Source organism: Delphinapterus leucas, chromosome 3, assembly GCF_059928025.1.
Source record: "Delphinapterus leucas isolate spDelLeu-1000000601 "Yukka" chromosome 3, BTC_Dleu_Yukka2, whole genome shotgun sequence".
Classification (NCBI taxonomy): Eukaryota; Metazoa; Chordata; class Mammalia; order Artiodactyla; family Monodontidae; genus Delphinapterus; species Delphinapterus leucas.
In genome coordinates this window covers 2,441,977-2,464,670 of record NC_143131.1, presented here as the reverse complement: position 1 = coordinate 2,464,670, position 22,694 = coordinate 2,441,977, and the positions used below count along the sequence as shown (strand labels likewise).

Genomic DNA, 22,694 nt, shown 5'->3' with positions numbered 1-22,694 from the left:
CAGGTGCCTCGTCCCCGCAAGCCTCCCAAGACCCAGAAGCTTCCCATTTCTTACGACTCAACCTTGAACAACTGCAGCGTCTGGCTTTGGGTGGAATGTCATTAGGGCGACTGCTCTGAACTGTCTGGCTCACATGACCAGCCGTTGTCAGAACGGTGCCCCAGGCCTGGGGAGGGTCTGCGGCTGGGCTGCAAGGCGGGGGCTCCTCCTCTCTCCCTGGGGCTGCGAGCCTGGGGGCAGGCCCTTGACCTGTCCAGCCTCACCTTCCTCCTGGTGCTTGCGGAGGGAGCGGCAGCTCTGGGTATGGAGGGAGGCCACGGGCAGGTGCCAGGAGCCTGCAGGTTGTGCCCCAGGGAGCCTGCAGCTCAACTTCTCCCCTTCCTTTGCCCAACCCATCAGGTGGGTGATTCATAGGGAACTGATTTGAGGATTTTTGTTTTTGGTGGAGATCACAGTAGAACTCAAAAAGAGAAACTACAGCCTGGGGTCAGGGAGACCGAGCCAGTGGGGGAAGTGCCGCTGTTGCCTGCTGACCACTGCCCGCCGACCGCTGCCTGCTGACCACTGCCAGCCGCCGGAGCCGGGAAACAGCTCCAGGAGCCCCACCGCGTGCCGGTCCAGGTCCAGGGTGCGCCTGCTGCCTTGGCTTCCCCAGGCCCGCGGGGCAGGGGCGGTGGTCCATTCTCTTCTTTGCACATCATTACAAATTCGCTGCCATGAGCCCCTGCTGGACCCCAAAGCATCCCTCACTGCCCGGTCACGGCCCACGTGATAAAGTAACACACCAGAAGGACCCGCTCCGCGGGGGCGCAGAATGCACCAGATCCCCCAGGGACCCCACGTTATGGTCCCCTCCCTCGGTACCATAGAGCCTCTCCTCTGTGCGACCCTCGCAAGACCCCTGCGCCCTGGGAGGGGTCACGGCGTGTGGGTGGGGACACTGCGCGGAGCAGCTGCGCGGTCGGAGCAGGTTCTCGAGGCACCTGGGCGCAAACACCTCTGGGGCCACACCCGCGGCCCGCAGGGTGAACTAAGGGCGGGGCTGCGGGGCTCCCGCGACCCCGCCCCTTCCTCCTCCCGACCCCGCCCCTTCCTCCGCGCGGACCCCCCCCTTGCTCCGAAGATGCCGCGCGCGCCCAGGTGCCGGGCGGTGCGCGCCCTGCTGCGGGACCGCTACCGGCAGGTTCTGCCGCTGGCCACCTTCGTGCGGCGCCTGGGGCCCGAAGACCGGCGGCTCGTGCGGCGCGGGGACCCGGTGGCCTTCCGCGCGCTCGTGGCCCAGTGCCTCGTGTGCGTGCCCTGGGATGCGCAGCCGCCCCCTGCCGCCCCGTCCTTCCGCCAGGTGGGCTGCCTCCGGGGACTCCAGTCGGGCCCGCCGCGGTGGTGGTGGAGGGGGTGGGGAAGGACGTACCTGCGTCCCCAGCGACTCAGGAGCCCTCTCCCGCAGGTGTCCTGCCTGAAGGAGCTGGTGGCCAGGGTCGTGCAGAGGCTCTGTGAGCGCGGCGCGAGGAACGTGCTGGCCTTCGGCTTCGCGCTGCTGGACGGGGCCCGCGGCGGGCCGCCCGTGGCCTTCACGACCAGCGTGCGCAGCTACCTGCCCAACACGGTGACGGACACGCTGCGCGGCAGCGGCGCGTGGGGGCTGCTGCTGCGCCGCGTGGGCGATGACGTGCTCACCCACCTGCTGGCGCGCTGCGCACTCTACCTGCTGGTGCCCCCCAGCTGCGCCTACCAGGTGTGCGGGCCGCCGCTCTATGACCTCTGCACCGCCGCCGCGGCGCGGCCCACGCGACGCGCGGGCGGAACCCGGACTGGCCTCGGACTCACGCGCCAGGCCGGGAATGGCGGCGACGGGGAGGCGGGGGGACCCCGGGAGCTGCCGGCCAAGGGCGTGAGGCGGCGTCGGGGCGGCGCGGGGGGCCGTCCGCCTCCAGCCAAGAAGCCCAGGCATGGCCTGGAGCCCGAGCGTGGTACCGAAGGGCAGGCGCCCGGGGCCCACCTGGGCAGGGCGCCTGGGCGGAGCGACAGCGACCCCCGCGTGATGACACCTACCAGAGCCGCCACGGAAACCAAGTCTCAGGAGGGCAACGTGCCCAGGACCCGTCGCCCCTTCCCGCTGGTGGGCGGCGAGGGGGGTGTTCGCTCCCCATCCTGGCGGCCGTCACATCCCCAGGGCGAGCCCGGTCCCCGAGCGTGGGCTGAGACCAAGCAGTTCCTCTACTGCTCGGGCAGCAAAGAACGGCTGCGCCGCTCCTTCCTGCTCTGCTCCCTGCCTCCCAGCCTGGCGGGGGCCCAGAGACTCGTGGAGACCATCTTTCTGGGCTCTAAGCCCCGGCCACCAGGGGTTCCGCGCAGGATGCGCCGCCTGCCCGCGCGCTACTGGCGGATGAGGCCCCTGTTTCGGGAGCTGCTTGAGAACCACGTGCGGTGCCCCTACGGCGCACTTCTCAGGGCGCACTGCCCACTGCCGGCCTCCACCACGCCGGCAGGGTCAGGCGATCAGGAGAGCCCTGGAGTGGGCGCCCGCTCCGGGGAGAGGCCGGCCGCTACCCCCGAGGGGGACGCGGGCTCGCGCCGCCTGGTCCAGCTGCTGCGTCAGCACAGCAGCCCCTGGCAGGTGTACGGCCTCCTGCGGGCCTGTCTTCGCCGGCTGGTGCCCGCAGGCCTCTGGGGCTCCCGGCACAACGAGCGCCGCTTCTTGAGGAATGTGAAGAAGCTCCTCTCTCTGGGGAAGCACGGCAAGCTCTCACCGCAGGAGCTGACCTGGAAGATGAAGGTGCAGGACTGCGCCTGGCTGCGCGGGAGCCCAGGTGAGGGACCCGACCTCGGGACCTAGAGTGCGGTAGGGCCTCCTCCGTACCTCGCTCGGGGGGCAGGGGGCTTCTTGGTGGCTGTCGGGTGACTCCGAGTTCTCTGCCTCTGTCCCCCTCTCCCATCCAGTTTGCATAAATCTCCGGACGTTCATGGGCTCCGGCAGGTTCTGGGCGCTGGGGAGGGGCGGTGAGCAGGCGGGACACATGGTCTAGGGCTGCGCCAACAGACGGAGATCAACAGGAGGTCCTGTGGGCGTGTATGCGGGTCATTCATAACCCTTTTTGACGTCAAGGTTTATCGCCTTGGCGTGGTGCCCCGCTGATAGAAACGGGGGCTGGACCCAGAACCCCGTTTATGGGGTTGGGGGGTGCGGCTCCTGGGCTCCCCGCTGGATCTGGTCAGCCCACACGCGGATCCCGATGTGAGTTCCCATTGTGCCTCCACTAGGTCGGGGCCAGGCAGGTGGGAGGAGTGAAAAGACCGTGTCCTTGAACAAGGCCCCAGCGTCACCAGGGGTCAGAGGGGAGCATCAGGACGCTGTCCGCTGTCTCAGGGCAGTGGGCAGCCTCTGTGGGCGCCGGCAGGATTTTTTCTGTGGAGCTGAGCCTGCCGTGTCCCTCCCACTGTGGTGTTCTGGGTTTGACGTTGGGCTTCCTCCGGCCCAGCCACTGTCAGCCCCGCCTGGGTCAGCACCCTCCTTGGCAGGGCGGAGCCAGGAGTGAAGGGCCCAGCACCCTCCCTGCTCTCCCTGTGTTTGACCACCCCACGCTCCTGAGATGATCACGACTTCTAGGAGGAAGTCGTCTGTGAGAGCCAGGTTTGCCCCCCGCCTCCCCCGTGCGTGTGACAGTCCCCGGGGCGGTGGCCTCAGGTGCAGCCGGGGCACACCCTTTCTGGCTCCCCAAGAGACCCCGGGGCAGGTGACACGGACAGTCAGGGTGACCTTCAGCAACTTGGTTTAAAAAAAATTTTTTTAATTGTGGGAACGTGACATGAGACCTACCCTCTTAAACAACACTGAGGTGGACAGCACGGTACTGCGCACTGTGCGCTCGGTGTCCCACAGCAGATCTCCAGAAACTTTGCATCTTGCGTGACTTTTACACCCCCTGACCAGCAGCTCCCTGCGCGTGGGACGCCGTGGATGAGTCTCCAGGAGGCGGGCTCGGGAGACCAGGCCCTCACCTGACGCCTCTGTGCTCGTGGGGCCCCAGCCTGCTTTGTGGAAGCAGGCTCTGAGTTCTGTGCTCTGGCCCCGATTTCAGATGGGGTCCCCGTACCCCTCGAGCTGCAGGCACTGAGGAGGTGGTGTTTTCCCGGGCGACTGGGCCCTTGCTCACCTGAGCTGTGCCCCGGGCTGAGCCTTTCCATGGCCTCAGCCACGCCTTCTGCCCGCTGGCTGAATAAATGCTGCTCTGAGCTTCGGCTCTCCGAGGTCGCCTCTTCCACCCTCTCCTGCCGGAATGCTGCCCTTCCTCCGTGCCGGCCAGGCACTCCATCCACAGCGCCAGCTTCCTCTGCCTCTGTTGAGGCCATTGTCGTGCCTGCCATGCTGCCCACGGATACCTGTCAGCTCCCTGATCCCCAGCCCCGGAGGCCAGACAACCGGGCTGTCCACATCTGGGGCCACGTGTCACTAGAGACATCACCAGAAGGATTCCTGCGCGCTGCCTTAGCCTCTGGTTGGCCCACCCTGTCCGCCTACATCCGACCACGGTTGCTTTTCCTGAGCTGCGGGTGGGAGCGTTCCCCCCTCCCGCCCCTGAGCCCCATGGACCTGAGGCGTGGCTCTGATGTCTCAGCGGGGTGTCGGCCTCTCTTAATTTCCCCACCCCTCTGCTCCTCAGTCACCTGCGGCCCCTCCGACTCCCTCCCCGGCTGTGCATTTCCCCAGCCCCGCAGTAGCTGCCCGTGTTTCCATCGGCCGCTTTTCGGTGTTTTCTGTTTCTACTGGGATTGCCCCATTGATCTTGGAGTTATTTGGACGAATATTTTTTATTTTCCGAACGTGTGGCAGTTTTAAGTTGCCTTTTACTGTTGATTTCTGACTCAGCCACGTGCGGGTCCGTAGGACCGCGGTGGCCTGGAGCCTGTGGAGACTGGCTTGGTCTCGTGTGTGGCGTTAGCACTAATGGTTCCCGTGTGTTTGCAGGCCGGGGTTGGTGCTGTGGTCACCACGCCGGGTGCCGTGCAAAACGTGTGTCCTTCCAGATGACGCGATGCTGAGGGTACACGGCCCCAGGGGGTGGGTGTGTCCCTTCCTGCTTGCCCCGATGGTCTGCACGGTCTGCACGATGGGTTGTTAGCTGCCGGCACATTTTAGACTTAATCTTCCCCATGAATGTTTAGTGGCTCTTTTTACCGTAAAGTGTGTTTACCTGCCTTCCCGTTGGTTAGTATTTCCTGCTTGTGTCATTTTTCATTATTTAGTTTTTATCTTCAACCTCTTCGTATCCTATGAGAATACGCGGTTTAAGTGTCTTAACAACAGCACTGAGCTGACTTTTTTTTTTTTTTGCGGTACGCGGGCCTCTCACTGTTGTGGCCTCTCCCGTTGCGGAGCACAGGCTCCGGACGCGCAGGCTCAGCGGCCATGGCTTACGGGCCCAGCCGCTCCGCGGCATGTGGGATCTTCCCGGACCGGGGCACGAACCCGTGTCCCCTGCATCGGCAGGCGGACTCTCAACCGCTGCGCCACCAGGGAAGCCCTGAGCTGACGTTTTCTGTTTATTCTCAATCCATTCTGACAGTCTTTACCACTTACCGGGAGTAATTTTCTTTCATTTCCTGTGATGATAGGCGAGTGTGGATGCAGTTTTCACCTTGCACTTTGGCCCCCTCTTCCGCGTTTTTATTCCTCGTTTCCTGACGTGCATTTTCTCACGTGGGTGTGCGTGCGTTGGGTTTGCTCCCAGCGTTAGCTTTGTATCCTCCACTTACCCTCTCTGGGTGGTTGGTTACCTTGGGAACCGTGTAAGGGCCTTGCGTGTTGGAACCACATCACACTTGAGCTGTTCCGTCCACTAACCCAGTTGTGTCCCAAGTTAGATGCTGCTGGTACTGTTTCTACAGCCGATGTTATGTAGCTTCATCCCCCCTTCTCTTCTCCTTGCTCACCGTTCATTGTCCTGCCCCAGACCTGCCTCTGGGGCCCCTTTCTTCTCCTCTGTGTTTCTTTCATGCCGATTACGGGTGGTAAAGCCCTGGCTCTGTCCGCAGTGAGGCCCCCCTGGCAGCCTGGTGACAGCTCTCGAGATGCACCTCTGCTGGAGATGTTTCCGAGTGCACAGAGTAAAATGCAGAGGACCGCAGGGGAGCGCGCTCACCTTGGCCCGTGGCTGGGTCCGGAGCCCCGCGGCGTCGGGCGTCCCTCGGTGTGTGGCTGTGTCTGCTTGCCCGCGGTGTTCAGCCTGGTAAAGCCCAGGCATTTCTGGCTCTTGCCACCCGGGGGCGATGCACTCCAGCCTCAACCGCACGTCCCCCGTGTGGAGAGCAGCCTCTGCTCTCCAGCCTGTGTGTAAAGGGGACAGATAATGAGGTTCCACGTCATCGCCGCCCAGTAGAAACGTAACGTGAGCTACATACAACATTTCAGATTTTCCGTAGCCCCAATTAGAAAGTGAAAAAGGAAAGGTGAAACTAACTTAAAGACATTTTTTATCAAAGCCCGGTGATCCAACATCGTCACTTTAACATGCAATGGGGGAAGCGTCGTTGCTGAGATACCCACGTTCTCCTCTGCCCGAGGCTCCGAGTCACAGCACATGGGCCGCGTGTGCAGCCGTCCAGGCCCGAGGGGCCGCTCAGGCAGCACGTGGGGTGAGCACCGGCCTCTCTCCTCCCAGGGGCTCGCTGCGTTCCGGCCGCCGAGCACCGTCTGCGCGAGGCCGTCCTGGCCAGGTTCCTGTGCTGGCTGATGGGTGCGTACGTGGTCGAGGTGCTCAGGGCGTTCTTCTATGTCACGGAGACTACGTTCCAGAAGAACCGGCTCTTCTTCTTCCGGAAGCGCGTCTGGAGCCAGCTGCAGAGCGTCGGCATCAGGTACGGCCATCGGGAACCACGGCCTCTCCCTGCCCAGGGCTCCTCGCCCAGCTCCTCCAGGGACCCCGCCCTCGTCACGGACTCCGGCAAGCCCCTTCTTACCTGAAAGCCGGGGGCTTGGGCTGGATGGTCTGTGGGGTCTAGGAGTCTGTCTGGACTGAAACAGTACGGGCGGGCCGCTTACTTCCCCCTGGCACATGGGCCCGGTGCTGTTTAATCCGCACAGAACAGAGGATGACACAGATGACAGACCCGCCTATTTGACGCCGTGCAGTGGGGCGCGTCTGGGGCAGAGGTGTTGCCGTGAAGCAGGCCTCCCGGGGGCTGAAGGGCCGTGTGGTGGCCGTGAGATGTGTCTCAGTTGCTCACTGACTGTCTTACGTCCATTTTGAAAGACTGGGAAGGTGTCAGCTGGATTGGGATCCAGCCAGGATGGATGGGGTGACAGCCCGAAAGACACGGGCCGGGCCTGCCGAGGCACCCAGTGTCAGAGGGCTCAGCGTCTGCGCCAGAGCCGTGCCCTGCGTTAGGACGTCTGTGGAGGGAGCCGGGCCGGGGTCCCTGAGCGCACGTGCTGGGGCCCGTGTCCTCCTGTGTCTGGTGGGGGGAGGCTCTGGACGCCTTTATCGTGGTCTTGAGTGAAGGCGCCCCATTTAAGTATTTCACGCCATGTGACCCAAAGCGGGCGTTTAGGCTGTCCTTGTGGGGCCCATGGGGCCCGACCCCTGCCTGGTGGGTGTTTGAATCCCATGATGGGCTGTGCTTGGAACCACGCTTCACCCCTGGGGCCACCAGCCCAGGGAGCATCCTCACCCCAGCGGCCAGGAGGCAGGGGCCACCCAGGCCCTCCCTGTGGGTGGTTTTGGGGTAAAGGCTGAAGATCACAGGTAACAAGGAGCTAGCAGGCCCGTGGGGAGACATTTCTGTTCCTCAGGGGGCCACGCCGAGCACTCCCTGCCCATTCTGTGTAGAGTAGGGCGGGCTCGCTGGCCCGCGGGTCCCGGCCTACACCAGCCGGGGCTCTGTCCACCGGGAACTGGGTGTCCTGGCCCTGCCGAGGAGGGGCCTCCAGCTGACACCCGGCCACGCCACAAGCCTGGGGTGCTGGGCATGGGTTCTGCCGACTTCACGGGCACTGGTGGCTGCTATGCTTGCCCGCCCCGGCTTCCCACGGGCGCCTCTGTTTCAGACAACACTTAGAGCGCGTGCAGCTCCGCGAGCTCTCCGAGGCAGATGTCAGGCGACTCCAGGAGGACAGGCCGGCTCTGCCGACGTCCAAGCTCCGCTTCGTCCCCAAGCCCAGCGGGCTGCGGCCCATCGTGAACATGGGCGACGTCGTGGGAGCCGGGAAGTCGCACAGAGACAGGAAGGTCACCGCTTGTGCCGCTTTTAGGCAAAGTGCATTTGAACCCCAGGCCTGGTGGTTGTAGTCAGAGTCTCGGGGGGCTGGCAGCCCCAGTGAGGCCGTGGAATGGTGGGGTGCCGTGGATGGGGGTTCCCGGGCCCAGAGAAGGAGCTCCCAGGAAGGCCAGTCCTGTGAGGTGCTGGATGGGCTCTGGGAACCCTCTGTGCCCCTGGCCCCTGGAATCCTCCGGGGGTGGGCACGGTGTGCTCTCCGGGGCAGAGGGACCATGCGATAGCTGTCACCAGCCTGCCAGGGTCCCGAGGACCCCCGTAGGACCTCACCCCCATGGTTAGCCCCCGTGACTGCTCTCCCCGCCACAGCACCTCTGCCTCGCCAGCAGCTCTGACCCCTTCCATGCGCCTCCCTGTAGGATTTGGGGGTGATTTGGGGGTGATTCTACCGTGAGAAAGAGAAGCTGTCGCTGCTGATGGGGGTTTGGTCCATGAGCGAAGACAAAGTGCTCGCCCAGTGGGGCTGGGATCCCCTAGGAGGTGGTGCCCCCCTCTCCGCTGGGGCTGGGGCCCCCCAGGAGGCAGCACCCCTCTTCGCTGGGTGGGGGGGGACCAGGTGAGTAAAGGGGACCAAGGGTGTAGCTACTTGCATTTTTCCACACGTGGTGTCCGTGATCCCAGGACGGGTCCCTGGGGAGACCCTGGGGTCTGGGGTGGGCATGGTGGGGGGCAGCCATCTGGCCCTTCTGCGGTCCGAGGGAGGCAGGGTAGGCAGGGGTGGCAGCGGCGGCGGCACAGAGCGGGGGCCTGCCTCTCGTCCCTGGGGGCTGTCTGACCCCACATCCCCTTGGTCTGGGGCCCCTCTGGTGACACTGGTCGTCCTGGGCTGGGCCTGCAGGTCCAGCATCTTACCTCCCAGGTCAAGACCCTGTTCGCTGTGCTAAACTACGAGCGGCTGAGGCGCCCCGGTCTTCTGGGGGCCTCCGTGCTGGGCATGGACGACATTTACAGGGCCTGGCAGGCCTTCGTGCTGCCCCTGCGGGCGCGGGGCCCGGTGGCCCCGCTCTACTTCGTCAAGGTGGGCGCCCGATTCCCACCCCCACCAAGGGAACCGGCCCTGCAGGTGACCCCTCGCCTCAGGCCCCTGCCGGTGTGGGGAGTGGCCAGCCTTTTGCAGTCCCGTGTTTGCCAGAACGAGTCACCCCTTGGTGGAGCCGCGTCCACGTCCCACAAATTCTTCTGGGAGCGGGAGGGCAGGGAACCCCATCTCCATTTGGGGGTGTCTGGCTCCCAGGGGCGGAGGCTTTGTGCCTTCCCCTGTGGAGTGGACTCCGTGACTGCACCCCAACTCCACGGCAGCTCCTTCAGGGAAGGAGACACCTGCTCACACCCCAGCGCCGGGTGCCCTGGTCATCTGCCAGGGGCCTCCTGGTCATCAGCTTGCAGCTCAGAGAGAGGGGCGAAGACCCGCCCTGAGGGTGCTTAGAGTCCGGGGGATGTGGGTATCTCAGCGAGAGCCCCGTGGGGGGCGGGCGTGGGGGACGGGGACGGGACAGTGTGAGGGGGAGTCCAGGGTCTCCCCAGTCCCCTGGTGTACGATTCACCCCAGGGTTTGCTGACCGCAGGTCACAACCAGCAGGACCGGGAACTCGGGGCCCAGGTGAGCGCGTCCTCAGGCACTTCGGTTCCCATGTAGGTGGACGTGGCGGGGGCGTACGACGCGCTCCCCCAGGACAGGCTGGCGGAGGTGATAGCCAACGTGATCCGGCCCCATGAGAACTCGTACTGCGTGCGCCAGTATGCCGTGGTCCAGAGGACTGCCCGCGGACACGTGCGGAAGTCCTTCAAGAGACACGTAAGCCCCACCTGGGGTGTGTTCGGTGCTGGGGAGCGTTCGGTGCTGGGGAGCGCGCTCTGCGGGAGGCGAGCGTTGGGTGGTGGGGGGCGTGGTCTGCGGGAGGGGCATGCGCCGTGGTGGTGGGGGGGCGTGGTCGTGCCCCTCCACCCCCCCACCCCCTCACCCCCCCGCACCTGCGCACGCACGGTCGTCATCTTCACTCTTGGTGTTCCCGTCGGTTACTGTCCTCCCGCTGCCCCTTCACAGCCGCAGGGCCCCGACTACACACCGGGCTGAGCAGAGAGGAGGGACCCTGGTGGCAGCAGAGCCACGCGTGTTTCCGTGGTGTCCCAGCGGCCACGCAGCAGGGCCGCGTGTGCTCCATGGGCCGGGAGGTGCCACAGGGCGCCTCGCCCGGGACTCCTGGGCCGCGCTGCTGTCCGTGTGGGCGCAGTGGGTCGAGGGTGGAAGGGCAGCCCCTCGCCGCAGCCGCCTGGGGCCTCCGGCCCAGGCAGGGCTGGGAGGGGACAAGGGCATTCGGTTGAGCCCGAGGCCATCAGGTGGGGGGTTTCCTAGCGCTTGTCGGGAAGGCTTTTGGATCACCTCCCCACCCCACCCCGGCCGAAACAGCGTGTGTACTGGAGGCGTGGCGGGGGGTAGTTCCCCCAGAAGTTCTTGGAAAAGGTGCGTGTGAAGACCCCAGCACAAGGCGCTGGTGAGCATGGTTTGCGAGTCCTGAGTGTGCGACACAGGATCTTGGGTTTGTGGACAGGGATGACGTCTTCTCCGCTTCACGGCCCAGAACCGCAGCGCCCGCGGGACTCCCTCCCGCCCCCGGGGGCACCTCTCCTACCCCGAGCACGGCGACATGCTCGCTTGTCTCTAACTCTGTAATGTGAAATCAGGGAAACTCTGCCCTCCTGTCCGGTTTCCGCCGCGTCTGGGGTCCAGCCGCCCAGAGCAGTGTCTCCGTGTTCTGTCCGCGGTCGCCGTGCGCGGTGAGGTTTCGCCTTCCGCTGGGTGGGCGTTTGCCGGTTCCTCTTTGGGCGTGAGTGAGGCCGCTGCCAGCATCCCCGTGATGTGCCGTTTGGGAAACAAAGTCCTCGTTGCCGTGGGCGGATTCCAGGCTTGTGTAGTTTTAGGAGATGTTGCCCAAGAGGTTCCAGCGCGGCTGCAGGCGCTGCAGGGGGGCCCTGGCGGCGGTATTGGCGGTACCGAGGGACCAGGGGTGCAGCTTGCAGCCCGGCCGCCCGGTGGGGCAGCGCAGTCCTGTCTGTGGGACTCGGCCTGGGAAGATCCGGTTCTGGGCACCTTGTGTACCGGCCACGTGGTTGTGTCCTCTCATGGGGTGCCCATCCCATCTCCCCGGTGCTGCCAGGCTGTCTCCTTGGTCATCCATCTTAGGGGATCTTCCCACGTTCTGGGGACAAGTCCTTGGGCAGCTGTGGGCTCCCAGGCGCCTTCTCGGCCTGTCTCACCTTTTCTTTTGCAAGTGGAGATGCTTTTGTTTTGAGGGATCCAGCTTATCCTCAGTGTGGGGCTGAAGCCGTGTTGTGCTTGAGCGGCGCACCTGCCCGGCTACCTGACCCTGATGCTCCTTTAGAATGTTTCTCGTTAGAGCTGCGGCGTTCAGTCCAGGGTCTGTTCTGAGTCAATTTTTGGGCTGCTGCTTTAACGTGTTCCGTCTCTGCTGGAATCTGGGCATTTATAGACCTGTCCTCTGGTTCACTTGCCTGCTCTTTTCTGTCTCTGATTTTAAACCCATTTATGAAATTCTTAATTTTAGCCAGCCTGTTTTTCAGTTTTAGAAATCCATGTGAATTTTCTCACAGATTCCAGGGCTCTGGTTACATCCTCCATCTTTGTTTTGTTAGCAGTGTTATCTTGAGTGATTTTAAAATGCCAGAAACTATCGCCTGCAGGCAGGTTTCTGTCGTGTCTGTGTCTGCTGATTTGTGGGTGGTTTTGGCCACACAGGCCTATTCTGTAGCTTTTGGAATTTTTTCCCGGTGTGCCAGACTTTGTAAATAGGGGTTTTAACGTAAGGGTTTTGCGAGCTTTTCTCCAGAGCGGGTGGTGTTTTCCTGGCAGTGGTGGAGCCGTGACCTCAGTTCGGCGGGGGTCCATTCTAGACAGTGTGGTGCCTGGTCTCCCTCACTTGGCCCTTCCCCAGTGTGGTCCTCTCGGAGGGGCTGGGCGTGGCTCCGGGGGCGCCTGCTGCTGAGGGTGTTTTCTCTGCAGCCCCTCCCCCGGGAACTGCCCCTCAGTCCCAGCTGTTTCGTGGCTCTGAACCCCGGCATCTTCAGCCTTAGAGCCCCCACTTTCTGCTCGGGCTCCACCTCCCACGGTGGATACAGGCCTTGGGGAGAAGTCGGGGTGAAGGTGGGATGCACCCTGAGGGCTGAGACCCCAGCCCACCTGCATCCCGCCTCCCCAGCATCCCCAGGCGGCCGTGCTCTGCATCTCATCCCTGGTCGTAGCGGCCATGGCGGGGCCTCCCAGGCTCTGTTCCCCGTTCTGAGTGTGCCCTTGCTGTCGGGGCTTGGGGAGGGGGGGCGTCCACTCGCCTCACCCCGCCTTCCCGGCCAGCAGGTGTCCACCTTCACGGACCTCCAGCCTTACATGAGACAGTTCGTGGAGCGCCTGCAGGCAGCGGGCTCACTGAGGGACGCCGTGGTCATCGAGCAGGTCAGTGCGGGCGCTTGCTCACTGCTGGGTCCGGGGCAGCCGTGCACACCCTCTGTGGCTGGCAGAGACTTGCAGCTGCCTTTGGCCACGTTTTCCCTCTTCTGGGCCTCACGCACCCTCTTGCCCGCGGCTCTTCTGAGATTTGCTGTACATCTTCGCTCGCAGTTTGGTCTCGAGGTCACGCGAAGGCGAGCCCACTCCCTCTAGGAGGACAAGAGAGGGTTTGCCCCGTAGACCCGCCTCGAGCTAGCCCATCGAGTGACCGTTGCCTTGTGTGAGCAGAGTGTCCCAAAGCCAGGTTTGCCAGCAGCGGGTCGGCCCTCGCGGTCCCCATGCTTTGTGCACAATAGTCTCTGGGCGACCCTGCCACGATGTGAGGCTCCCAGACACCAGACGCCTTCCTTTGGGTCCGGGGCCCCCACCGCGAGCCGTCCGGCTGGCCCGCCGGCTGGCCCAGGGCGGCATCCACACTGGTGAACGCCCGCCTGCCTTCGCAGAGCTGCTCCCTGAACGAGGCCGGCGGCAGCCTCTTCAAGCTCTTCCTACGCCTGGTCCACAACCACGTGGTCAGGATCGGTGGCAGGTGAGTCCGGACCCCGCGGCTCCCCCTTACCGGCCACGGACAGACACTGCGGCCGTGCGGCCGGGTGACAGAGCAAGGCTCCCACGGTTGTGGGAAGTCCTTGCGTTCAGAAGCCGGCAGATAACTTTTTTAACGTGTGTGGAGCCAGACCGGCCTGGGCGAGTGCCTGAGCGGGACCCCGTGTGCGACCGGGGAGAGCCCGGGGGCTTCGGGCTCACAGCCACGGCCGTTAGAGGTCAGCCTGGGCCGTGGCGCCTTCTCGGAGGTCGTTAACCGTGGGCCACGCTCAGGAAACTTTCTAGTTAAAGGGTGTATTTTCATTATTATTATATTCTCAGTAATTACAGCACTTAAAGATAATCACGTTAAAATATAAAAAAACACGTACACCCTGGGGAGGCACACGTGCTAACTGCACAACGGGGCGAATTTTGACAAAGGGAACACGTCTGCACGTGCGTGTAAATGGCACCGGGTGGGAAGAGGACTTTCTCCACGGGAAGGGCCACGCCTGTGGCCCCTGGCTCCTCCCCAGGGGCACCACCACCCGCTGTGACCTTCGTGGAGAGGGGTCGTGCCACGTGTGACCGAGGCATGGCAGGGCCTCACGGGGGAGCGTGATAAATCTTGATTCATGTTCCCCCAGGCGGGTGCGGCGTGGGCACGCGTGTGCACGTATGTCTGTGCTCCACGTCTGTGCATGTGTTTACGACATAAGCACGAGGCCCACCGTGGCTGGCCCACCTTCTAACCACGTCCTGCCCCCCAGGTCCTACGTCCAGTGTCAGGGGGTCCCCCAGGGCTCCATTCTGTCCACCCTGCTCTGCAGCTTCTGCTACGGAGACATGGAGAACGAGCTCTTCCCCGGAATCCAGCGGGATGGGTATGGAACCCTCTGTGTTGGCGGGTGTTGCCTTGCTTGGGGCCTGTTTGTATTTTTGTTCCTGGATGTAGACCGGGCCTCACCCTTTCTTCTCATAACGGTGCACAGGAGGTGGTCAGCAGGCCTCAAGCGGGGAGTAAACGTGGCCTTCTGTGTGGCCGGGGCTTCGGACCAGCGCCAAGCTCGTGTGCTTCCGGCCCAATTGCAGGGCCCCTGCTCGGCATCCACAGCTGGAGCCGAATCCCACAGAAACCAGAGTCTTTGGTTAGATTCTTTGGAGAAGGTCACTTTATCCGTGTCCACGGGAACACAGACATTAAATTTTTCAGCGTTGGCTCCTGTGGGAGGACGCTGCCTGTGGGCGTAAAGCAGTGCGTTCAGGGTCCCCCTCATCTCGGGGTCAATCCGTGTCCAGGGTTCTCCTGCGCTTCGTGGACGACTTCCTGCTGGTCACCCCTCACCTGCCACGAGCCAAAGCCTTCCTCAGGTAAGGGCCCCCACGCGTGTGTCTCTGCAGGCGCGTTTTGGCCCACGTACGACGGTGGGACCTGTGTGCGAACGTCCATGCTCCCCACACGTCACATCTCTGGGGAGTGTCACACGGTGTGGTCCCGCGGCTCTGAGAGCCCAGAGTGCCGTCACTTCCTCCTGTCGCTGGCGTGGCCGTCAGGACGCAGGTGCCACCGCAGGAGCTCAGGCAGCAGGGCTGGGTCTGCAGAGGCTCCTTGGAGGTTCGGTGCCCATGATGCACTGGTGGTGGACGGAGCAGAGGCTGTGCGCTACGCACCACGGGGGACGGAAGAGGAAAGGCCTGCACGGCTCACCTGTGGCTTCCCCACGGAGAACGTCTTCGAGAGCGGGGAATTCAGACGTGTCAAGAAGGAGGGGTTACCAGGCATGGGGATCGCATGGGCTTGGTGCCCAAAGCAAACCCGGCACCTGGGACCCTTTGGGCTGCGGCCACAGTGCCCCATCCGTCCCGGGAGTCTGGGGGCTTGTTTCAAAGCGTGGTTTTCCAAGGGAGGAGAAAGTTCAAAACTGAGCCCTCAAGGCGTCCCCGAGCCTGACACTTTGGTCACTTTGGTCGTTGGGCTGCCTTTGGAGAAACCCACCTGGACAGCAACCGCGTATCCCGTGTCTGCCTGCGGGGTACCCCAGGCTTGAAGCCTGTAGAGTCCGCCCGCTGTGATGCCCTGGGGCTCCCTATGGCAGCCCCAGCACAGGACACTGCAAATGTAAACCCGTGTTGCACGCGGGTCCGCATGGGCACCGGCCACAGTTGGAGAGCTCAGTGGCCACACGTGTCCAGTGGCCACCGGAGGGGACAGCGCAGAGGTCGTCGCCTCTGTCATGGGAAGTTCTGGGAGCGGCGCTGCTCTGTGGTCGTTGGGCTGGGCAGGGAGGTAGCTCTGAGCGTGTCCGTAGGGTCCCACCAGGGGGCGCAGCAGACAGGCACACGTCCAGGAGACTTGCTGCAAAGGAGCTGGCTCGCGTGATGGTGGGGCTGGCTGGGCAGGTTTGAAACCCGGGGGCGGGTGGCAGGAAGGGCAGGTGCTGGGGCTGCAGTCCGTGGGCGACCCCCGCAGTCAGGACACCCCCGTTTGGCTCTCAGGGCCCTTCCCCGATGCGTGAGCCCGCCCCACTCTGGGAAGTGTCCTCCTTTAAAGCCGGCTGGTTGCAGGTGTCAGCCTCACCTACAGACCCCCTGGTCTTAACGCAGACTCGAGTGTGCACACCTGGGGACCTCAGCCTCGCCAGGTGGACACATCGGCTGGCCGTCACAGAGAGGACCCATCCCTTGGACTCTGCCTGCCCTCCGAGCCCCGTGTCTCCCGGGTCCCAGACGACCCGTCAGCTCAGTCGCCCACCTGTCTTACCTGGAGGGCCATCCAGGCGTGCGCTCGTCCTTCAGGACTGGTTCTTGGGGCTTCCGTGCTCCCCTTCCCCGCTGCCTGCCTCTGCCCTTGCTGGCCTGTCCACCCTGGCCTCTAATCGTTGGCACTTGTTTGCCCAGAAGCCTGGAGGCCAGAGCAGGGCTGTGTCTGGCGTTCCTCGCGGGCTCATGGTCCCAGCCCTCCAGTCCCCGCCCGCCTCGCTGGGCTGTTAGGTGACGTTGACCTGTGCCTCCGAGACCTGCGGGTGGCGTCCCCTCTGCCTGGTGGCTGACGTGGCCCCCCTGCTGCAGGACCCTGGTCCACGGCGTGCCCGAGTATGGCTGCCTGGCGAACCTGCAGAAGACGGTGGTGAACTTCCCCGTGGAGGACAGTGGCCTGGGCGGCGCGGCCCCCCTGCAGCTGCCGGCGCACTGCCTGTTCCCCTGGTGCGGCTTGCTGCTGGACACCCGCACCCTGGAGGTGCGCTGTGACCACTCCAGGTGAGCTCTGCCGCCGCGCAGCTCTGTGCGTCCTCCCGCGTGGCAGGGCCCAAAGCCCCAGGGGGGTCACAGGCCAGCGGTGGGCACTAGGGGATGGACTCTTTGGGGGAGCCGTTTTCTGGGCGCTTTTTGGTTTTTTGGCTGCGTCGGGTCTTGGTTGCAGGACGCGGGATCTTTGTTGAGGCACGCGGGATCTTTGTTGAGGCACACGGGATCTTTCGTTGCGGCGTGCACGCTTCTCTAGTTGTGGTGTGCGAGTTTCTCTCTCTCTAGTTGTGGCGTACGGGCTCCAGGGCACGTGGGCTCCGTAGTTTGCGGCATGCGGGCTCTCTCGTCGAGGCGCGCGAGCTCAGTAGTTGCGGCGCACGGGCTTAGTTGCCCTGCAGCATGTGGGATCTTAGTTCCCCAACCAGGGATCGAACCTGCGTCCCCTGCATTGAAAGGCAGATTCTTTACCACTGGACCACCAGGGAAGTACCTTCTGGGCGTTTTTGATAAAAAGAAATCGCGTGGCAGACTCGGGGGCGCACAGCGTGTTCCGCCGGGAAGCATGTGGATCTGAACTAGAGCTTCCAGGACCTGCCAGACAAGGGTCTCCGTGGTCTCACTGGGCACCAGGATTCGTGGTCACCTCTGGCCCGTCGGGGAGCAGGGCTGCCGTGCGTGTGGCCTGCTCTGTACACAGAGTCTTGGGTCCCTGCCTCGGTCAGCTCAGGCTGCCGCAAAAAACACCACGGACATTTCCGTTCTCTCGGTCCTGGAGGCTGGAAGCTGAGGTCCAGGTGTCGCAGGCCGGTTTCTCCTGGGGCCTCTCCTGTGAGTGCGTGTGGACGCATCTGCTCCCCAAGGCCTCACACGGTCACCCTCTGTGTTCAGCCCCTCAGTGTCTCTTCTTAGGGCACCAGTCCCATGGGATTAGGGCCCCACCTTTATGATTCCATTTTGCCTTAATCACCGTCTTAAAGGCCTTATCCCCAGACGGTCTCGGGGGTCGGGGCTTCAACCTGTGAGTTTGGGGGATGCAGTTCGGCCCCTGAGAGCCCGTCCCCCACCTCCCCCACACTGAGCCTGAGAGCGCGCAGCCCAACCTCAGGCTTTGCAGAGAGACTCGCGATGCACTTGGACACAGGAACCTGTGCATTTTCATGAATAAAAAGCGCAGGTGTCAAGACGGTGGTGGACGGGTGTGCCCCGTCCTGCGCTGGTAACGCGGTTCTGCTGGAGCCCTCAGGGCTGCACTTGGTCCTCTTTCTGGGGTGCTCCCGAGAAGACGCAGGTGCAGACGCTTTCCATGCTCCCGCCGCCCCCTCTCATGTCCGGGCACCGACCACACCGGTCAGTCATGAACTGTCCACCAGGTTGTCTGGCTCCCCGTGAAGCCGTGACCGTTTGGGGGACAGGCGCCCATTCCGGCCCAGCGCAGCCGATGGGCTGGACGTGTGTGGCGGTCAGAGTGTGAAGTGGACACACGTGTTTCCACGAACCCCACGCTGTCTCGCAGTTACGCCGGGACCTCGATCAGAGCGAGTCTCACCTTCAAGCAGGGCTTCAAGCCTGGGAGGAACATGCGTCGCAAACTCCTGGCGGTCCTGCGGCTGAAGTGCCATGGGCTCTTCCTGGACCTGCAGGTGTGCGGGTTGCCCGTGGGCGGCTGGGGCTGCGGAGCGCAGAGGGCAGCTGCATCGCCTGAAGGTCCGCGCGCACTTCGTAGATCCTGGGGGCGCACGTGTGTCTGTTCCTGTGTGCGGGCGCGTGCACGTGTGTGGAGGCACATCAGGCATCAAATACACGTGCACTCTCGAGTTTACGTGTGTTTGAACGAGTGTGTGCCTGCGAGTATGTGCAGGTGTGTAGTGTGTGGGTATGCGTGCCTGTGCCTGTGCCTGTGTGCGCAGGTGTGCACTGTGTGGGTGAATGTGCGTGTGTGTGTCCAGGGCCCCCGGCCCTCACCCTGCCGCGCGGCTGCCCCGCCATCTTCGCCCGGGCCCCTCCTCACAGGCTGTAGGGCCCAGGACCGCTGTGGCCTCAGCGCTGGAGCCGCGGGGCCCAGGCCGTCGTCCAGCCAGGCTGGGCTCTCCCCCTTGTTCTGCCCGCAGGCCTGACTCCACCACAGCTGCTGAGGGGCCCCAGTGAGGACCTGGCGGGTTTCACGGGAGAGACTGGTGGATTCTTACCGAGATGGTCCTTTTTTTCGTTCCGTTTGATGGGGCAATAAAGCAAAAGACAAACTCAAACACCAGAGGTATCGCCAACATTGCTTTTTCTTATGACTCCAGGTGAACAGTCTTGAGACAGTTTTCACAAATGTTTACAAGATATTCCTGCTGCAGGCCTACAGGTGGGTCCACGGGTGGCTGCTCCACGAGGGAGGCGACGGCCCCGCCCTGGGGAGCGCGCTGCCCCCGGGTCCGTGAGGAAGCAGCGTGTGCGTCTCCGCGGAGCCCTCGGCAGCTCTGGAGGCGCTGCTCCTGGGCACCAGACGGTGCTGGGAGGCCCGAGCGGCCTGGGGCGGCCCGAGTCCCCGCGGCGGGAGGGGCTGGCGGGAGGAGGGTGGCCGCGGGGCAGGGGCGAGTAGGCGAGCAGAGGGCCAGTCAGTGCACAGGAGGCGTGTGTGGTCCCGAACCCTCAGGCGCCCCCAGAAGGGACGGCGGGATGCAGCTCCCGATCATTCCAGCCCCTCTTCCGGAACGTTCCCTGCCCTTGGGTGGCTCTGCGGCCCCCCTCCAAGAACCAGGGCCGGGCAGGTGATCGTGGAGTCCGCTGCTTGTCCATCCTGGGGAGGTGGACCCCGTCCTTCACTCACCGTGCCGGCTGGCCTCGGGGACCCAGAGCCAGGCTTGCCGCCCGTGGTCTCCAGGGAGCCCTGCCCCGGGCAGCCTGGGGAGGCTGGGCCCCTGACAGAGCTGACATCCCCAGGTTCCACGCGTGTGTGCTGCAGCTCCCGTTTAATCAGCCAGTCGGGAGGAACCCCTCGTTTTTCCTCCGGGTCATCTCTGACACCTCGTCCCGCTGCCACGCCCTCCTGAGAGCCAGGAACGCAGGTGTGCACAGGCGACCAGGGCACGGCTGGCGGGCCGAGGGGTCACGCCCACGTGCTCCGTCCTGTGCCCGTCCCGGGTCCCTCGTGTCCCGCGGCCACTGCAGCACCTGCCTCTCCAGCGGAGATGGGGTGTCGGGGCGCCTTTAACCTGCTAGCAGCTCACCGCCCTCTGCCACGTGACTGGAGAGTGACGTGGCGCTTGGGGGCCAGCTGGTGGCCCTCCTCCCCTGGGGCTCTGGGCGCTTGCGTCAGTCTAGGCCAGGGTCCGCAGGAGGCCCTGGGCCACCCCTGCCCACCTCAGCGAGGGGCACCCACGGCAGCTGCGCGCCCGCTCGCTTTGGGTTCACGGCCCCTTGGCCCGGCCTCCTCGGGGGCGTCCCCACCTGAACGCTCCCGCTGCAGCCCCTGTGTCTGCACCTCCGACCTCGTCCTGGGCGTTCCCGATCTGTCTGAGGTTCAGGCCGTGCGTGTCTCTGAGGTCCTGGGTGTAACAGACTTTGCTCTTCGTCACGTCTGTTTGTGGAGGTTTCTTGGAGAAGTTGAAGAAAATGTCTCCGTTTTCAGAATTCCTTGGTGCTCGTGTCGGGTGGCCCCTGAAATGAAGTGGCCAGTCTCCCCCCCAGCCGCCCCCAAATCCTCACTCATGCCATCAGCCTGGAGGGACCCCCGGCAGGAGGGCACCGTCTGGGGCCCCTGGTATCCCCGGGGAGGAATGCTGCGGCGGGGCCAGCAGGGCCTCAGCCTCTCCTCGTGTCCCCCAGGGATGTCACTGGGGGCCAAGGGCGCCTCCGGCCCGTTTCCTTCCGAGGCCGCGCAGTGGCTCTGCCTGCACGCCTTTCTGCTCAAGCTAGCTCGTCACCGCGTCACCTACAGCTGTCTTCTGGGGGCGCTGCGGACAGGTAGGCGCGGGTGGAGTGCCAGGCGCCCCTTCGTGAGGTGCGGGCCCTGCCCTCCGGTGCTGGGGCCCCTCTGTGTCTGAGGGGCAGGTGGGCGGGTCTCAGAGCCCCCAGGTGAGGGGTGCGGGTGCCCCGAGGGTTACAGGCCCCCTCCCTCACCCAGGGGCCTGGCATGACCACCCGGGTCTCACCACCTCTCCACCCCGCCCCGGGTCCTCGTCCTCCGTCTCCCCTGCAGCCCCCCACCTGTGTGTCCTTCCTCGCACCCCTGACCCAGATCCCCCTTGGGCCTCTGCCGGACAGTCCCCATGCCCCCGGCAGGGGTGGGGTGCTTGCCCCCTCCTGAGGTGCCCGCCCCAAGCCCGCCTGCACACAGGGTGCTTGGCAGTGTAAGTGCCTGTGGGCCCCGGGGAAGGGCGGTCTCTGGTTTCTCCGGGGCGTAGGTGGGGGTTTGGTGGCCTGACTTCAGTCGCCTTGTAGCCAGAGCCCGACTGTGCCGGCGGCTCCCGAAGGCCACTCTGGCCGCCCTGGAGGCAGCAGCCGACCCGGCCCTGACCGCAGACTTTAAGACCATCTTGGACTGACGGCAGCCCTGCTCACAGACTGGGCTGGGCTGGGCTCCGGAGCCCAGTGGGAGGGGGCAGCCCCCAAGTCCTCAGGGAAGCAGGACCCGCGCACCGTGGCCTTCCCGTGACGGGGTCTGTTCTCCAGCTGCTGACCACCGGGAAGCGGCAGGTGGGAGAGCCGGGCATCGGGCGTCAGGCATCTGGACGGGTCTGGGGGGCCCTTTGTCGCCCCCTTCCCCTCGCTGCAGGGGCTGCCCCGGTCTGGAGCGATGGCATATGTGTCCCCGAGGGCACGGGGCGGCACATGGGACTGAGTGGTGGGCGTGGGCTCCTTCCTGCTGACCTGTGCAGTCAGTGCCCAGCCCAGCCGTTCACACCCACCTCGGGAGCAGTGCCTGCCCCGGGTGCCTCTGCCGGCTGCATCCGTGGTTCACGCCCCATGGCGCTTTCCCCAGAAGCGAAGGGCCCAGTCAGCTGTTTGAGGCCCGGTTCCACCCGGCCCTGCCCCTGCTTCCGACCCCGCCTGTCCTTAAGCTCTGCACCCGCCCGCACCCCCATCTCTGGGCCCTCCCCGCTGGTGCCCTCTCAGCACATGGCCCAGGTCGTCCTGATTGCACTCCTGCACCACCTCCTGCCCCCCCGCCCTGTCGCCCCAGTGAAAGGAGCCTTTGCTGATTGGTTTCACAGCTTACAACCGTTCTCTGAGTTTGTATTAAAACGCGTACTAGTGAGGACTGTGTTCTGTAATTACAAACACGTGCAACTGTTGGGGTGCGAGATCCACGTGGGTTCTCGGCCTGGCGGGGGTCGGAGGGGGCTTCCTGGTGGGGGGGATGTGGAGGGAGGGGTGGGTGGCTCAGAGAGGGCGCTCCCATGGGGCCCGGCCCAGCACCCCCCACTGCTGCAGCCAGCTCTGGCCAAGCTCCATGGACACGTGGGAGAGGACGGACAGGAAAGGTCTGAGGTCCAGGACATCGGGATTCCTCCTGAGCATGTTTCTCCTCTGCCCGTTACCTTCTCAGTGGACCGTGGGATTCTCCTCCTTCCCGAGGGCTCTGTGGAGTGGGCAGCGAGGGCCGTCCCAGTCCAGCCCCATCCCTCCCCCAGAGTGCTTGTCTCCTCACCTGTCCCCACGTGCTGGACCTGGGCAGGTGGGCGTGCTCAGGCAGGCAGTCCCTGGCTGTCCACCCCGTCTGCCCCCTTCTGTCATCTGGGTGACCTGCGTGCTGACCGCTGTGGGGCTCCTTTGGTCACGTGCTGTCACATCCGCTTAGCCGGACTCGGGCACAGCGCCTGGGGAAGAGCACGATAGGCCTGGGAACAGGGCCTCCCGGAAGTTGGGGGCTCTTCAGGGGGGAGCTGCTCGGGTCCCCGAGGGAAAGGTCTCTATGGGAGTCTTCCTCATGCACGGGGGCCTCCCTGCACTGCCGGGGCATATGGGGCTCTGCTCAAGGTCAAGGATCGTGCCTCGGGGGGCCGTGTGGAAGACCCGGGGAGAACAGTGGTCAGCCCCTGACCGGGCCATGGCCAAGTACCCCAGAGGGCTTGTCCAGGGAGCCCGGGGGCTTGGAGGCAAGGGGCAGATTTCAACCTGGGCTCCCTGGTGGGGGGTGGAC

General features: G+C 64.4%; 1 protein-coding gene across 6 annotated transcripts; it reads left to right on the top strand.

Moving 5' to 3' along the window:
- The first annotated feature begins 1,086 nt into the window (after positions 1-1,086).
- On the top strand, positions 1,087-21,809 carry TERT (telomerase reverse transcriptase). Of its 6 annotated transcripts, XM_022581329.3 has the most exons (16): positions 1,088-1,342; positions 1,448-2,810; positions 6,660-6,855; positions 8,045-8,225; positions 9,110-9,289; positions 9,908-10,066; positions 12,641-12,736; positions 13,234-13,319; positions 14,089-14,202; positions 14,618-14,689; positions 16,388-16,576; positions 18,078-18,204; positions 18,853-18,914; positions 19,493-19,617; positions 20,378-20,515; positions 20,993-21,809. In XM_022581329.3, the coding sequence occupies exons 1-16, from the start codon at positions 1,124-1,126 to the stop codon at positions 21,094-21,096; spliced, it is 3,411 nt and encodes a 1,136-aa protein (XP_022437037.2). In that variant the 5' UTR covers positions 1,088-1,123; the 3' UTR covers positions 21,097-21,809. The 6 variants fall into 6 exon arrangements, with proteins under 6 accessions (XP_089764775.1, XP_022437034.1, XP_089764776.1 ...); XM_089908649.1 differs by lacking the exons at positions 18,853-18,914; positions 19,493-19,617; positions 20,378-20,515; positions 20,993-21,809 and adding an exon at positions 18,673-18,846 and having other exon boundaries at positions 1,087-1,342; XM_022581326.2 differs by lacking the exons at positions 18,853-18,914; positions 19,493-19,617; positions 20,378-20,515; positions 20,993-21,809 and having other exon boundaries at positions 1,087-1,342; positions 18,078-18,846.
- The last annotated feature ends 885 nt before the right edge of the window (positions 21,810-22,694 follow it).

What these genes read in the sequence shown, in the direction of transcription:
- TERT (XM_022581326.2), top strand. Translation starts at nt 1,124, where the DNA reads ATGCCGCGCGCGCCCAGGTGCCGGGCGGTGCGCGCCCTGCTGCGGGAC. An exon ending in CTGCAGAGCGTCGGCATCAG is followed by an intron (nt 6,856 to 8,044) that starts GTACGGCCATCG and finishes CCTCTGTTTCAG; the next exon opens with ACAACACTTAGAGCGCGTGC. An exon ending in GGAAGTCCTTCAAGAGACAC is followed by an intron (nt 10,067 to 12,640) that starts GTAAGCCCCACC and finishes CCCGGCCAGCAG; the next exon opens with GTGTCCACCTTCACGGACCT.